The sequence below is a fragment of the Hyla sarda genome, chromosome 11 (genome assembly GCF_029499605.1).
Source record: "Hyla sarda isolate aHylSar1 chromosome 11, aHylSar1.hap1, whole genome shotgun sequence".
NCBI classification, from domain to species: domain Eukaryota; kingdom Metazoa; phylum Chordata; class Amphibia; order Anura; family Hylidae; genus Hyla; species Hyla sarda.
Window position 1 is genome coordinate 22,635,635 of NC_079199.1, and position 15,927 is coordinate 22,651,561.

General features: G+C 42.4%; 1 protein-coding gene across 1 annotated transcript in view; it reads left to right on the forward strand.

The window, feature by feature from the left end:
- Positions 1–15,927, forward strand: part of GANC (glucosidase alpha, neutral C) — a 79,955-nt gene that overhangs the window by 61,855 nt on the left and 2,173 nt on the right. Inside the window, exons 22-26 of the mRNA XM_056545037.1 lie at positions 148–224; positions 9,306–9,380; positions 12,706–12,819; positions 13,328–13,440; positions 15,685–15,788. Of these exons, the coding sequence (XP_056401012.1) occupies positions 148–224; positions 9,306–9,380; positions 12,706–12,819; positions 13,328–13,440; positions 15,685–15,788 (483 nt within the window). The remainder of the gene's footprint in view (positions 1–147; positions 225–9,305; positions 9,381–12,705; positions 12,820–13,327; positions 13,441–15,684; positions 15,789–15,927) is intronic.

Below are 15,927 nucleotides of genomic sequence, written 5' to 3' on the forward strand. Positions count from 1 at the left end.
CACCGGAGTACCCCTTTAAGTGTTACTGTGAAGCTGGTCTCCTTAGTTTCAATGAAGGCAAGTGTTATCGCTATGGTATGCATTGATATGTATTACTCCTGGCACTGCCCACTACCAGCATAACAACTATTATATTTTTGTTCCTAGGAAATGCTTTATTAGTTGCCCCAGTTTTAGAACCTGAAGTTACTTCCATTGATGTGCTTTTTCCTGGCCATGGAGAGGTATGTGACTCAAAATCAGTGAAAATAAAAGGAGAACTCCACTGGAAAACATTTTTTTTTAAATAAACTGGTGCCAGAAAGTTAAACAGATTTGTAAATTACTTCTATTTAAAAATCTTAATCCTTCTAGTCCTTTTCAGCTGCTGTATGCTCCACAGGAAGTTATTTTCTTTTTGAATTTCCTTTCTGTCTGGCCACAGTGCTCTCTGCTGACACCTCTGTCCATGTCAGGAACTGTCCAGAGCAGCATAGGTTTGCAATGGAGATTTGCTCCTACTATGGAATGTTCCTAAAATGGACAGATAAAGTATCCAAGCAAGATACAGCTCACTCCTGCAATTCGCACACCTGTGTCTCGGACCCGCCGGCACCGCCCCGGCTTCCACAGCAAATCCAACACAAACGAATGTCCAGCACTAGGTATGCGAATAAAAATCTTCTTTTATTGAAGTTGCACAGGACAAACAGGTACAAGTGGTCTTTCTGACGCGTTTCGCGCTTAGATGCGCTTAGTCATAGAATAAAGACTTAACATTAAAGACACATTAAAATAGTATTTGTGAGCAATCACGTGACTGATAGTAATCAGATATGTTGGAAAATGTGGTCCGGATTTTCTCTGGTACTTATTCCGGGTTTTATTCACCTTATGGTCCACCACTATATATTTTTAAGTAGAAGACCCACCGAGAAGATATGTAAAAAAGCGAGATACATGTACATATATTGAGATCTTTGTCCCCATATTATTATTGTTGTTATCAATATGTTATTATGCTAGAGAGCTGTTTTTTAATATAAATCCCTACCAATGAAGAGTTTTATGTTCATTCATCAAAAGAGGGGGTAAATAAATTATATTTAAACTATAAACCCAATAAGTAATAATTTTTTAATAATTTTAATTTTAATAAACAGTGATTAAATCTAATCTTCGATTCAATCCATCTGGATGTATCGTTTTAAGACAAAACATCCAGAAAGTTTCCCTGTTTAGCAAATGTTTTCTAAGATCTCCCCCTCTTGGATGTTTTTTAACCCTCTCTATGCCTTTGACAGTTAGGGTGTCAGTATTACCTCCATGGGATTCACTAAAATGTTTGGTTAGGGCAGATACACCTACCTTCATGCCCTTGGTATCTGAAATATGTCTGCGGACACGGACTTTTAATTGATTACTGGTAGATCCCACATATTGCAGTCTGCATTGTGTGCAGGCTGCAAGATATACTACATATTCCGTACTGCAATTAATGTAGCTTAATATTGGATATGATATATTAGTAGTATAAGACGTAAAATGGTCTGTTTTTTCCATGTAATTACATGTTAAACATCTGCCGTGTCCACAGCCCACATTTCCTTTATACTTCAACCAATTTTTATTGCCCTGTTCAGACTTGGGTTTACTGCTAAATAAGCTAGGTGAAAGCACTGACCCCAATGTTTGGCCTCTTCTAGGGATTACATTAATACCACCCGTGATGACTTCTCTCATAACTGTATCTACTTCAAGAACCGGTAAATATTTAGTTACAATTTGTTTGATAGTAGCAAACTGTGCACTATATGCAGTTACGAACGAGGGTTTTTTCTTTTTTACAGAGTTTTTTTTGTTCTCATTCTTATCTTTGTTTTTACTTACTACCAGAGTGTTCCTATCTCTATCATGTGCTCGTTTATTAGCAATGTCTAGATTATTTTTTGTATAGCCCCTCTCACTCATTCTTTGATTAAGTTGTTTCATTTCATCTAGAAAAATAGTATTGGACGTGCAATTTTTTTTGGTACGGCACAGTTCTCCATATGGGATGTTCCTTACCACATGTTTTGGGTGACATGATGTAGCCATTAATACAGAATTAGTCGCAGTATCTTTGCGGTATGGTCTGAACATGACCCTATCGTTATCCACATATAAAGTAACATCTAGAAAATTTATTTTTTCTTTATTCACTTGTACTGTGAACTGTAAGTTTAGATCATTATTGTTGATATAGTGAACAAATTGTTCGAACTGACTGTCTGTGCCCTTCCATACCATGAGTAGGTCGTCTATATAACGCCCCACCCACTGAATGCACTCATGGAAAGGATTATTGTCTGTAAAAATATAATTGATTTCCCAAAATATCATATACAAATTAGCCAACGATGGCGAGTACTTAGCCCCCATCGGTGCTCCCCTGGCCTGAAGGAAAAACTTCTCATCAAACATAAAAAAATTGTGACTTAATAAAAAATCTACTGCCAATGCGAGAAATTCCTTCAGGACAGGGGAGTATGTACTAAATTGATCTAAACAAAAATTGAGTGCATCCAATCCTTTATCCCATGGTATGGAAGGGTACAGAGCGACTACATCACAAGTCACCCAAGTGTAACTTTTGTCCCATTGCATATTTTCTAGCATCATGATTGTGTGCCCCGTATCTTTTATATACGTTGGGGTAATTTTTGTTAAAGATTGGAGGTGAAAATCCACCCACTCACCCAACCTTTCCACAAGGGACCCTATACCCGCCACAATAGGTCTTAAAGGTGGGGGGAAGAGTCCCTTTTTTACATATCTTCTCGGTGGGTCTTCTACTTAAAAATATATAGTGGTGGACCATAAGGTGAATAAAACCCGGAATAAGTACCAGAGAAAATCCGGACCACATTTTCCAACATATCTGATTACTATCAGTCACGTGATTGCTCACAAATACTATTTTAATGTGTCTTTAATGTTAAGTCTTTATTCTATGACTAAGCGCATCTAAGCGCGAAACGCGTCAGAAAGACCACTTGTACCTGTTTGTCCTGTGCAACTTCAATAAAAGAAGATTTTTATTCGCATACCTAGTGCTGGACATTCGTTTGTGTTGGATTTGCTGTGGAAGCCGGGGCGGTGCCGGCGGGTCCGAGACACAGGTGTGCGAATTGCAGGAGTGAGCTGTATCTTGCTTGGATACTTTACATGGCTACACCGCGTGTACGCGCTCCTCCAGCAGCTCCAGAGATGGAAGCAAGTGCCGTTATACGACATCAGGACACAGGAACACATGGAGCAACAGGTGGAACACCCGAACAAACCATACTGAGAATGGAGCCCGATCGGGACGATAAAGCAAGGTCAGTGTTTGTTCGCTATGATAAAGGGGATAGTACACCTGCTCCAACGGACATGTTGTTTTTAATGAGAAAGTTGGAAATGTCCATGATAAAAGAATTAAAAGTATGGTGGGATCATAAGGCTTTATCCACCTACCTCACCGAGGATATAGTGCCAAGAGGTTTACGCCTGAAGAAAAGGCCGGTTAAAATATATTCCCCTCAATTTGAAAACAAATGGGACAATGCCCTATTGGAGTGTTCGAAAAAATTGATTTCCTATATAATAGAGGAGGAACAAAATGAACTGTGTGCATTGCAAAAAGAAGTGGAGGAAACTAAGAGTTTGGTGTCCACATTCCAAAACCGCGAGGATTTCAAAGATGTGGAGAATAAAATACTGAATAAATTGGATACTGTGGAGAAGGACATTATGGATATAAAAAGGAATAAATTCAGTCGAGATACGAATGATTACAAGAAGGATCAGGTGTTCTCATGGTTCATGGATAAAGATAACAACAACGAACATAACCCCCGTTCCATTCTAAGAAAGTCAAAGAAACATAAAAAACGCAACAATAAAAACAAGAATAATGCCGCAAGACGTGTCAGTTTTTCTGATGTAGACACGTCCCAGGATGATTTTCACCATGGACTATCAAGTGCATCTTCCGTGGACTCTATTCCCATGACTCAAAGAGATCCTGAGTCAATGGGAGCAAAACCCAAGGTTCACCCAAACGGGGCGCGAGACGAGCGGGGCGCAAACATAAGAGGAGAAGAAAGATACCCCTTGCGCTCACTCATAACACGCAGGACATTCCCGTGCTAAACCTATCAGCTTGCATATTAACAGAAAGTCAAATATCCCTTCTCAGTAAGGGTTTGAATTTTGTTCCAACCCATAGATTTAATTTGTTTAAAACTATATTAGATGTGAATAAATTCGCAAGAGAACTGACGTTGCGGAGACACTTTTTTTCCAACAGCATAGAGGAGAACCTAAATGATGATGAGAGCAATCATGTTGCAGATATAAATATATGTGCAAATTTCACAGATCAAAAAAATTTACTTAGTCTTAGGTTGTTGGAGGGAGAGTCTCTAAGCACGTCAGATAAAATTGAAGGACACAGGTTTCATACCAACAACCCTGATTTCTATCCTGTGGCTTCCCGTTCTGAAGCCCTGGATAGATATCAGGAGTTGGTGGAAAGAGATTTGGTAGATTTATACGGATCTAGCATCGAGAAAAATGGTATGGGCAATCTAAACAAGGCAGAAAAGATAGCGCTTAAACAACTCACTGATAATGATTATATAGTTGTACGCAATGCTGATAAGGGGGGCAATATCATAGTTCTCGATGCTGATCTCTATGCTAAATTGAACCTTGAAATGTTGGAAAATGTGAGCATCTATAGAAAATTAAAGGAAAATCCGACACAATGGATAAAATGTAAATTAAAAAAGATACTGAAAGAGGGGGTGGAGATGGGTGTCTTGACTGAGAAATTGGAAAAATTCCTATATGTAGAAAATCCGACAGTCCCTGTGTTTCACTCATTGCCCAAGGTCCACAAGGGACTCTTCCCCCCACCTTTAAGACCTATTGTGGCGGGTATAGGGTCCCTTGTGGAAAGGTTGGGTGAGTGGGTGGATTTTCACCTCCAATCTTTAACAAAAATTACCCCAACGTATATAAAAGATACGGGGCACACAATCATGATGCTAGAAAATATGCAATGGGACAAAAGTTACACTTGGGTGACTTGTGATGTAGTCGCTCTGTACCCTTCCATACCATGGGATAAAGGATTGGATGCACTCAATTTTTGTTTAGATCAATTTAGTACATACTCCCCTGTCCTGAAGGAATTTCTCGCATTGGCAGTAGATTTTTTATTAAGTCACAATTTTTTTATGTTTGATGAGAAGTTTTTCCTTCAGGCCAGGGGAGCACCGATGGGGGCTAAGTACTCGCCATCGTTGGCTAATTTGTATATGATATTTTGGGAAATCAATTATATTTTTACAGACAATAATCCTTTCCATGAGTGCATTCAGTGGGTGGGGCGTTATATAGACGACCTACTCATGGTATGGAAGGGCACAGACAGTCAGTTCGAACAATTTGTTCACTATATCAACAATAATGATCTAAACTTACAGTTCACAGTACAAGTGAATAAAGAAAAAATAAATTTTCTAGATGTTACTTTATATGTGGATAACGATAGGGTCATGTTCAGACCATACCGCAAAGATACTGCGACTAATTCTGTATTAATGGCTACATCATGTCACCCAAAACATGTGGTAAGGAACATCCCATATGGAGAACTGTGCCGTACCAAAAGAAATTGCACGTCCAATACTATTTTTCTAGATGAAATGAAACAACTTAATCAAAGAATGAGTGAGAGGGGCTATACAAAAAATAATCTAGACATTGCTAATAAACGAGCACATGATAGAGATAGGAACACTCTGGTAGTAAGTAAAAACAAAGATAAGAATGAGAACAAAAAAAACTCTGTAAAAAAGAAAAAACCCTCGTTCGTAACTGCATATAGTGCACAGTTTGCTACTATCAAACAAATTGTAACTAAATATTTACCGGTTCTTGAAGTAGATACAGTTATGAGAGAAGTCATCACGGGTGGTATTAATGTAATCCCTAGAAGAGGCCAAACATTGGGGTCAGTGCTTTCACCTAGCTTATTTAGCAGTAAACCCAAGTCTGAACAGGGCAATAAAAATTGGTTGAAGTATAAAGGAAATGTGGGCTGTGGACACGGCAGATGTTTAACATGTAATTACATGGAAAAAACAGACCATTTTACGTCTTATACTACTAATATATCATATCCAATATTAAGCTACATTAATTGCAGTACGGAATATGTAGTATATCTTGCAGCCTGCACACAATGCAGACTGCAATATGTGGGATCTACCAGTAATCAATTAAAAGTCCGTGTCCGCAGACATATTTCAGATACCAAAGGCATGAAAGTAGGTGTATCTGCCCTAACTAAACATTTTAGTGAATCCCATGGAGGTAATACTGACACCCTAACTGTCAAAGGCATAGAGAGGGTTAAAAAACATCCAAGAGGGGGAGATCTTAGAAAACATTTGCTAAACAGGGAAACTTTCTGGATGTTTTGTCTTAAAACGATACATCCAGATGGATTGAATCGAAGATTAGATTTAATCACTGTTTATTAAAATTAAAATTATTAAAAAATTATTACTTATTGGGTTTATAGTTTAAATATAATTTATTTACCCCCTCTTTTGATGAATGAACATAAAACTCTTCATTGGTAGGGATTTATATTAAAAAACAGCTCTCTAGCATAATAACATATTGATAACAACAATAATAATATGGGGACAAAGATCTCAATATATGTACATGTATCTCGCTTTTTTACATATCTTCTCGGTGGGTCTTCTACTTAAAAATATATAGTGGTGGACCATAAGGTGAATAAAACCCGGAATAAGTACCAGAGAAAATCCGGACCACATTTTCCAACATATCTGATTACTATCAGTCACGTGATTGCTCACAAATACTATTTTAATGTGTCTTTAATGTTAAGTCTTTATTCTATGACTAAGCGCATCTAAGCGCGAAACGCGTCAGAAAGACCACTTGTACCTGTTTGTCCTGTGCAACTTCAATAAAAGAAGATTTTTATTCGCATACCTAGTGCTGGACATTCGTTTGTGTTAAAATGGACAGAGGTGTCAGCAGAGAGCACTGTGGTCAGACAGAAAGGAAATTCAAAAAGTAAAGAACTTCCTCTGTGGTATACAGCAGCTGATAAGTACTGGAAGGATTAAGATTTTTAAATAGAAGTAATTTACAAATCTGTTTAATTTTCTGGCATCAGTTGATTTAAAAAAAAATGTTTTTACAGTGGAGTACCCCTTTATTGCAAATGAAAATGTTTGTACACTCAGTTGCCTAACTTTTCTTACCTTGACAACAAAAGTGAGTACACTGCTAAGTGTAAATGTCCAAATTGGGTTCAATTAGCCATAGTGTCATGGTGTCAAGCGTGTGTTGTTGTCAACCAGGTGAGAAGTACAAAGATAAGTGTTGATGCCTAAAGTCAAGCATGGTGGTGGAGTGTCACGATCAGTGCTGCTGGCACTACAGGAGCTACATTCATTTAGGAACCATGAATACCAACATGTACTGTGACATAGAGCAGAGCAGGATCCCCTCCCTTCAGAGACTGGACCGCAGGGCAGTATCCAACATAACAACCTCAAACACCTCCTAGATGACCACGGCCTTGCTAAAGAAGGGTATAGGGTAAAGAAGCTGGGGGTAAAGGGTAAAGAAGCTGGGGGTAAAGGGTAAAGAAGCTGGGGGTAAAGGGTAAAGAAGCTGGGGGTAAACGGTAAAGAAGCTGGGGGTAAAGGGTAAAGAAGCTGGGGGTAAAGGGTAAAGAAGCTGAGGGTAAAGGGTAAAGAAGCTGAGGGTAAAGGGTAAAGAAGCTGGGGGTAAAGGGTAAAGAAGCTGGGGGTAAAGGGTAAAGAAGCTGGGGGTAAAGGGTAAAGAAGCTGGGGGTAAAGGGTAAAGAAGCTGGGGGTAAAGGGTAAAGAAGCTGAGGGTAAAGAAGCTGAGGGTAAAGGGTAAAGAAGCTGGGGGTAAAGGGTAAAGAAGCTGGGGGTAAAGGGTAAAGAAGCTGGGGGTAAAGGGTAAAGAAGCTGGGGGTAAAGGGTAAAGAAGCTGAGGGTAAAGGGTAAAGAAGCTGGGGGTAAAGGGTAAAGAAGCTGGGGGTAAAGGGTAAAGAAGCTGAGGGTAAAGGGTAAAGAAGCTGGGGGTAAAGGCTAAAGAAGCTGAGGGTAAAGAGTAAAGAAGCTGGGGGTAAAGGGTAAAGAAGCTGAGGGTAAAGGGTAAAGAAGCTGGGGGTAAAGGGTAAAGAAGCTGGGGGTAAAGGGTAAAGAAGCTGGGGGTAAAGGGTAAAGAAGCTGAGGGTAAAGGGTAAAGAAGCTGGGGGTAAAGGGTAAAGAAGCTGGGGGTAAAGGGTAAAGAAGCTGAGGGTAAAGGGTAAAGAATCTGGGGGTAAAGGGTAAAGAATCTGGGGGTAAAGGGTAAAGAAGCTGAGGGTAAAGGGTAAAGAAGCTGGGGGTAAAGGGTAAAGAAGCTGAGAGTAAAGGGTAAAGAAGCTGAGGGTAAAGAAGCTGAGGGTAAAGGGTAAAGAAGCTGGGGGTAAAGGGTAAAGAAGCTGGGGGTAAAGGGTAAAGAAGCTGGGGGTAAAGGGTAAAGAAGCTGGGGGTAAAGGGTAAAGAAGCTGAGGGTAAAGGGTAAAGAAGCTGGGGGTAAAGGGTAAAGAAGCTGGGGGTAAAGGGTAAAGAAGCTGAGGGTAAAGGGTAAAGAAGCTGGGGGTAAAGGCTAAAGAAGCTGAGGGTAAAGAGTAAAGAAGCTGGGGGTAAAGGGTAAAGAAGCTGAGGGTAAAGGGTAAAGAAGCTGGGGGTAAAGGGTAAAGAAGCTGGGGGTAAAGGGTAAAGAAGCTGGGGGTAAAGGGTAAAGAAGCTGAGGGTAAAGGGTAAAGAAGCTGGGGGTAAAGGGTAAAGAAGCTGGGGGTAAAGGGTAAAGAAGCTGAGGGTAAAGGGTAAAGAATCTGGGGGTAAAGGGTAAAGAATCTGGGGGTAAAGGGTAAAGAAGCTGAGGGTAAAGGGTAAAGAAGCTGGGGGTAAAGGGTAAAGAAGCTGAGGGTAAAGGGTAAAGAAGCTGGGGGTAAAGGTAAAGCTGAGGGCTCAATTTGGACATTTCCACTTAGGGGTGTCCTCACTATTGTTGAACCAGGGATACATCTGTTAATATGGGGATCGGGTTGGATTTTTTCACCCTTTGGCATATAGGTCTATGTAGGTGAGCTGTTTGTGAACTTTATGAACTTACATATGTTCTTACCTCCTATCTATGTATCTGTTCTCATGTTTCTTCTATAGTACTGGTATGACTTTCGAAACCTCAATCGTGTTGGAAGTTCTGACAAACAAAAAGTGAATGTCACAATAAAAGAGGTGAGAGGAGACCGGTCATCTTTTACGTCCTTTATGTATCTTTTACACAATATTTATGACTACCAGGTTTCAGGCTCTCTGCTTAGCCCCATAGACAACAAAATGTGCAGCACGGTACATGACAGTCTGACTTGTGTGATCAGCTATATAAGTCTTTTATTAGTGAACAATAGGTAGTTTCCACCTGACAGATTCCTTTTCGTTCGGACATTTCACTGGACCCTGATGGTTTTTATTTTCTTGTCCATTTTGACACAGAAATGTGACCACTGCAGCCTGTCTTTTGCTATAGTCTGTCATTAATTTGGACATTTATTTCATATCTGTGACGTACCTGGATGCGGATGTCACGGAGCAGGTAGTGGATCCTCTACTTGTGGCTGATGACTCTGACCGTATCGGGGAGCGGAGCCTAAGGTGCCGCTAGTCTTCACCAGAGCCCGCCGCAAAGCAGGATGGATTTGCTGCGGCAGGCGACACCCAGGTCGCTACCCCCAATATGGCTCGACCACACAGGTACTGGGCAAGGCGAGGTACAGGAGGATGAGACAACGTAGCAGAAGGTCAGGACAGGCGGCAAAGGTTCATAGTCAAAAAATGTAGCGGGAAGGTCTGGGTACACGGGTATGGCAAACAGGCAATAGCGTACGCTTTCTCTCAGGCAATAGGCACTGAAGATCCGGCAAGGGGGGGGGGGGGTGGGAGGTCCAGAAACTTATAATGTGTTGTCAGGTGCACATACTAATTAAGAGCACACTGGCCCTTTAAATTACAGAGCTCCGTCGCGCGCGTGCCCTAGGAGACGGGGACGAGCGCGGCAGAGCTTAGTGCCAGAAGCAGCAGAGCGGGGTAAGTGACGGGCTGGGATTCGCATGCGGGCGCGTCCCGAGATGCAAATCCCAGCCCCGCTGACAGACGGGGACCCAGGGACACTGTGTTCACGCCCGGAGCTAGCGGCCAGAGCGCAGCGCGTGACAATATTCATAGGACAGTATGGCGCAATATGGCCCTCAAACAAAATAAAAATGCACCCCTGCCCTAGATTATACCTTTTGCCGGCTTTGTTTTTAACATTCAGTGCAGCTATGCCCCACAGGTCATTTCAAAATGACCTTCAAAAGATTATTGACGCTACAATCCCAGAATGGATTTTATTTCTGTCACCTCCATATCAACTACAACAGTTCATATTGCTGTGTACAACGCATTCAGAAATTCTTCACACCTTTTCAATTTTTCACTTTTTGTTATGTTGCGGCTACCAAAAAACAAAACAGTGTCCCCCCATCATTCTGTACTTGATACCCCATAATCAGTTATGTCTGGAGGAAACCGGGCACTGCCCATCACCTGCCAAATACCATCCCTACAGTGATCATGGTGGGGGCAGCATCATGTCTGGAGGAAACCGGGCACTGCCCATAACCTGCCCAATACCATCCCTACAGTGATCATGGTGGGGGCAGCATCATGTCTGGAGTAAACCGGGCACTGCCCATAACCTGCCCAATACCATCCATAAAGTGATCATGGTGGGGGCAGCATCATGTCTACAGGAAACCAGGCACTGCCCATGACCTGCCCAATATCATCCCTACAGTGATCATGGTGGGGGCAGCATCATGTCTGAAGGAAACCAGGCACTGCCCATTACCTGCCCAATACCATCCCTACAGTGATCATGGTGGGGGCAGTATCATGTCTGGAGGAAACCAGGCACTGACCATCACCTGCCCAATACCATCCCTAAAGTGATCATGGTGGGGGCAGAATCATGTCTGGAGGAAACCGGGCACTGGCCATAACCTGCCCAATACCATCCCTACAGTGATCATGGAGGGGGCAGGATCATGTCTGCAGGAAACCGGGCACTGCCCATCACCTGCCCAATATCATCCCTACAGTGATCATGGTGGGGGCAGCATTATGTCTGGAGGAAACCAGGTACTGCCCATCACCTGCCCAATACCATCCCTACAGTTATCATGGTGGGGACAGCATCATGTCTGGAGGAAACCAGCCACTGCCCATCACCTGCCCAATACCATCCCTACAGTGATCATGGTGGGGGCAGCATCATGTCTGGAGGAAACCAGGCACTGACCATCACCTGCCCAATACCATCCCTACAGTGATCATGGTGGGGGCAGCATCATGTCTGGAGGAAACCAGGCACTGCCCATCACCTGCCCAATACCATCCCTACAGTGATCATGGTGGGGGCAGCATCATGTCTGGAGGAAACCAGGCACTGACCATCACCTGACCAATACCATCCCTACAGTGATCATGGTGGGGGCATCATGTCTGGGGGAAACATGGCACTGCCCATCACCTGACCAATACCATCCCTACAGTGATCATGGTGGGGGCAGCATCATGTCTGGAGGAAACCAGGCACTGCCCATCACCTGACCAATACCATCCCTACAGTGATCATGGTGGGGGCATCATGTCTGGAGGAAACCAGGCACTGCCCATCACTTGCCCAATACCATCTCTACAGTGATCATGGTGGGGGCAGCATCATGTCTGGAGGAAACCAGGCACTGCCCATCACTTGCCCAATACCATCCCTACAGTGATCATGGTGGGGGCAGCATCATGTCTGGAGGAAATCAGGCACTGCCTATCACTTGCCCAATACCGTCCCTACAGTGAAGTATGGTGGGGGAGTGAAAGGGTCTGAAAGACTTTATAAATGCATTGTATGTAGAGATGTATTCTAAGATTGTCACCCACTCTCTGGGCTTTTCAAGTTTTATTAAGGATATATTCACATGTACAGTATTTTGCGCATATTTGATGCACAGAATTTGTAGCTGCAGATTTGATTCTGTGTTCAGTCATTTAGTTTACATTGAAATCCTCAGCTTCAAATCCTGCACATCAAATATGTGCAGGATATTGTACGTGTGAATTAACCCTTAAATAGTATGTTTGGGAAGATGTAGTGTAAGACTTCCAGAGCCTGGGGATTGTGAACCGGCTGCCATTACTAGGTTGTGCAACATACTGGCCCTGATTTACTAAGAGTGTTGTGTAGTTTTGTTTGTGGGTATTTTTTCGCAACAAGTATTTTTCCAAGGTATTTACTAAGATTTCCTTACATTTTGCACTTTTTCCTACTTTTCGAATTTTACGAAAATGTAGGAAACACGCCCCTTTTCAGAGACCAAGCCCCTTTCCCCGACGACCACACCCCTTTTCGGGCTTTCTCAGTATAATGGAGAGTCGGTCGGGGTTTTGTCTGGCTCACAACCCGACAAAACAGGTCAGGTTTACAATAGTAAATCAGGGCTAATGACTTTATTTTTTAATGCAGATTCCAGTTTACCAACGTGGAGGCTCTATTATCCCTATGCATACAACAATTGGCAAGTCAACAGGCTGGATGGAGAATTCTCCGTATGAGCTACGTATAGCTCTAAATCATAAGGTATATACCTTCATTTTCAGTTAGAATTACTTTATGGCATTGGTGAATGGTTTACATTGCCTAAGAATATCCAGAAGCATTTTAAGCTTAATTTATTCTTCCACATTTATATTCAGTTTTTAAGCTTAAAGGGGTACTCCACCCCTAGACACTAGGGGGTCCCGCCACTGGGGACCTCCGCAATCTCAACTGCGGCACCACAGACATCCGGTGCACAGAGCGAACTTCGCTCCGTGCCGGATGACTGACGATGCAGGGCGGAGGCTTGTGAAGTGATGGCTCCTCCCATAGACTTGCATTGAGGGGGCGTGGTCATGAAGTTAAGAGCGGGGAGGGAACGTGACGTCACGAGCCTCTGGCCCTGCACCCAACGCTCTAAAGGAATGCCGGTTGCAGCAGGGACATCATGGAGGTCCCCAGCGACGGCCCCCCGTGACCAGACATCTTATCCCCTATCCTAAAATAGTCCTTGTTCCCTTGTAACTTGGTCACTTGCACTCATCTACAGGGCACAGCGGTGGGAGAAGTCTACATTGATGATGGCCATTCCTTTCAGTACCTCCATGAGCACATGTTCAGCTACAGAAGATTCACTTTTGAAAAAAATGTTTTGTACTCAAGGTGAGAGAAATAATAAATAAAAAAAATTAGACCATATTTTCAAGACCAATATATAAAGTGGCGGTTTATCTCACATTACAGATTTGTTCTCATGTAGGTTTTTGTAGATCACAGAAATGTGTAGTCTCTTTAACTGAAGGGGGGGGGGTCAAAAAAGTATTTATTCAGCCCCAATTGTGCAAGTTCTCCCACTTAAAAACATGAGAGAGGCCTGTCATTTTCATCATAGGTATAACCTCAACTATGAGAGACATAGGGGGACATTTACTAATCTAGTCTATTCTGGGTATGCTTATAGACCAGCGTATGTGGTAGTCTCCTGTCTATTGTGCTCCTAATTTATCAAAGGTCTCGCAGCCCTTGATAAATTCTGTGCTCAGACTTCAGGGTCTACAGCTTAAACTGCATTTAGACCTGCTCCAACATGGTCTGACATTTCAGCGTATTTTGGGCAGATGCGACTTGTCGCACAAAAGTCGCACTTGATAAATTCAGCACCAATGCATTTTCCAATGCATTTCCGTCTAAGATAGACTTGCATGCATCATGTTCTAAAAATCCTCTACAGCAAAAGTCGCAGAAAAGTCGCACATATTTAGACTGCGACTTTCTGTGCGACAAATTTAGACAGGCAAAACCAGTCTAAATCCTTTCATAAATCTCCCCCATAATGAGAAAAAAAATTACATAAAATCACATTGTCTGATTTTTAATGAATTGTTTTGTAAATTTTGGTGGAAAATAAGTATTTGGTCAATAACAAAAGTTCATCTCAATACTTTGTTATACACTCTTTGTTGGCAATGACAGAGGCCAAACGTTTTCTGTAAGTCTTCACAAGTCTTCACTGTTGCTGGTATTTTAGCCCATTCCTCCATGCAGATCTCCTCTAGAGCAGCGATGTTTTGGGGCTGTTGCTGGGCAACACGGACTTTCATCTCCCTCCAAAGGTTTTCTATGGGGTTGAGATCTGGAGACTGAATAGGCCTCTTCAGGACCTTGAAATGCTTCTTACGATGCCACTCCTTTGTTGCCCGGGCGGTGTATTTGGGATCATTGTCATGCTTAAAGACCCAGCCACGTTTCATCTTTAATGCCCTTGCTGATGGAAGGAGGTTTTCACTCAAAATCTCATGATACATGGCCCCATTCTTTCTTTCCTTTACACGGATCTGTCGTCCTGGTCCCTTAGCAGAAAAACAGCCCCAAAGCATGATGTTTCCACCCCCATGCTTCACAGTAGGTCTGGTGTTCTTTGGATACAACTCAGCATTCTTTCTCCTCCAAACACAACGGGTTGAGTTTTTACCAAAAAGTGTCATCTGACCATATGACATTCTCCGAATACTCTTCTGGATAATCCAAATGCTCTCTAGAAAACTTCAGATGGGCCCGGACATGTACTGGCTTAAGCAGGGGAACACGTCTGGCACTGCATGATTTGAGTCCCTGGTGGTGTAGTGTGTTACTGATGGTAACCTTTGTTACTTTGGTCCCAGCTCTCTGCAGGTCATTCACTAGGTCCCCCCGTGTGGTTCTGGGATTTTTTCTCACCGCACTTGTGATCATTTTGACACCTCTGGGTGAGATCTTGGGTGGAGCCCCAGTTCGAGGGAGATCCCACAGTTGATTTCTTCCCACCAAGCTGCTTGCCTATTACAGATTACGTCTTTCCAGCCTGGTGCAGGTCTACAATTTTGTTTGTGGTGTCCTTTGACAGCTCTTTGGTCTTGGCCATAGTGGAGTTTGGACTGTGACTGTTTGAGGTTGTGGACAGGTGTCTTTTATACTGATTACAAGTTCAAACAGAAGCCATTAATACAGGTAATGAGTGGAGGACAGAGGAGACTCTTAAAGAAGAAGTTTCAGGTCTGTGAGAGCCAGAAATCTTGCTTGTTTTTAGGTGACCAAATTTTCCACCATAATTTGCAAATAAATTCTGATTAATGGATTAAATTAATGGATTTTTTTCTCATTATGTCTCTCATAATTGAGGTATACCTATGATACCTTTTTAAGTGGGAGAACTTGCACAATTGGCTGACTAAACACTTTTTTGCCCCACTGTATGAGGTTTCTATAGAATAACAATCTGTGTACTGAGGACAACCATTCTATGCTGGTATACAGAGGCTTTCTACTTTATTAAACTGTGTATTTGGAATTTCAGTCCAATAATTATTAACTAATAAAGGTCATATAAAAATGTCAGCTTTTTATTATTATATTTTATTGCTACCTTAGATCTTCTGACAAAGTAGGTTCCTACCCAGCGAAATCCACTCTGGAAAATGTTCATGTGATGGGTGTGAAGAAATCCCCATCTGAAGTCATTGTCCATCAAGCTGGTAAGCATGGAACCAAAACACAACAATCTCATACTATAGTGTGCTTCTTAAAGGGGTACTCCACCAAGAAACATCTTATCCCCTGTCCAATGGATAGGGGATGAGATGTCTGATCGCGGGGGTCCCGCCGCGATCTCCG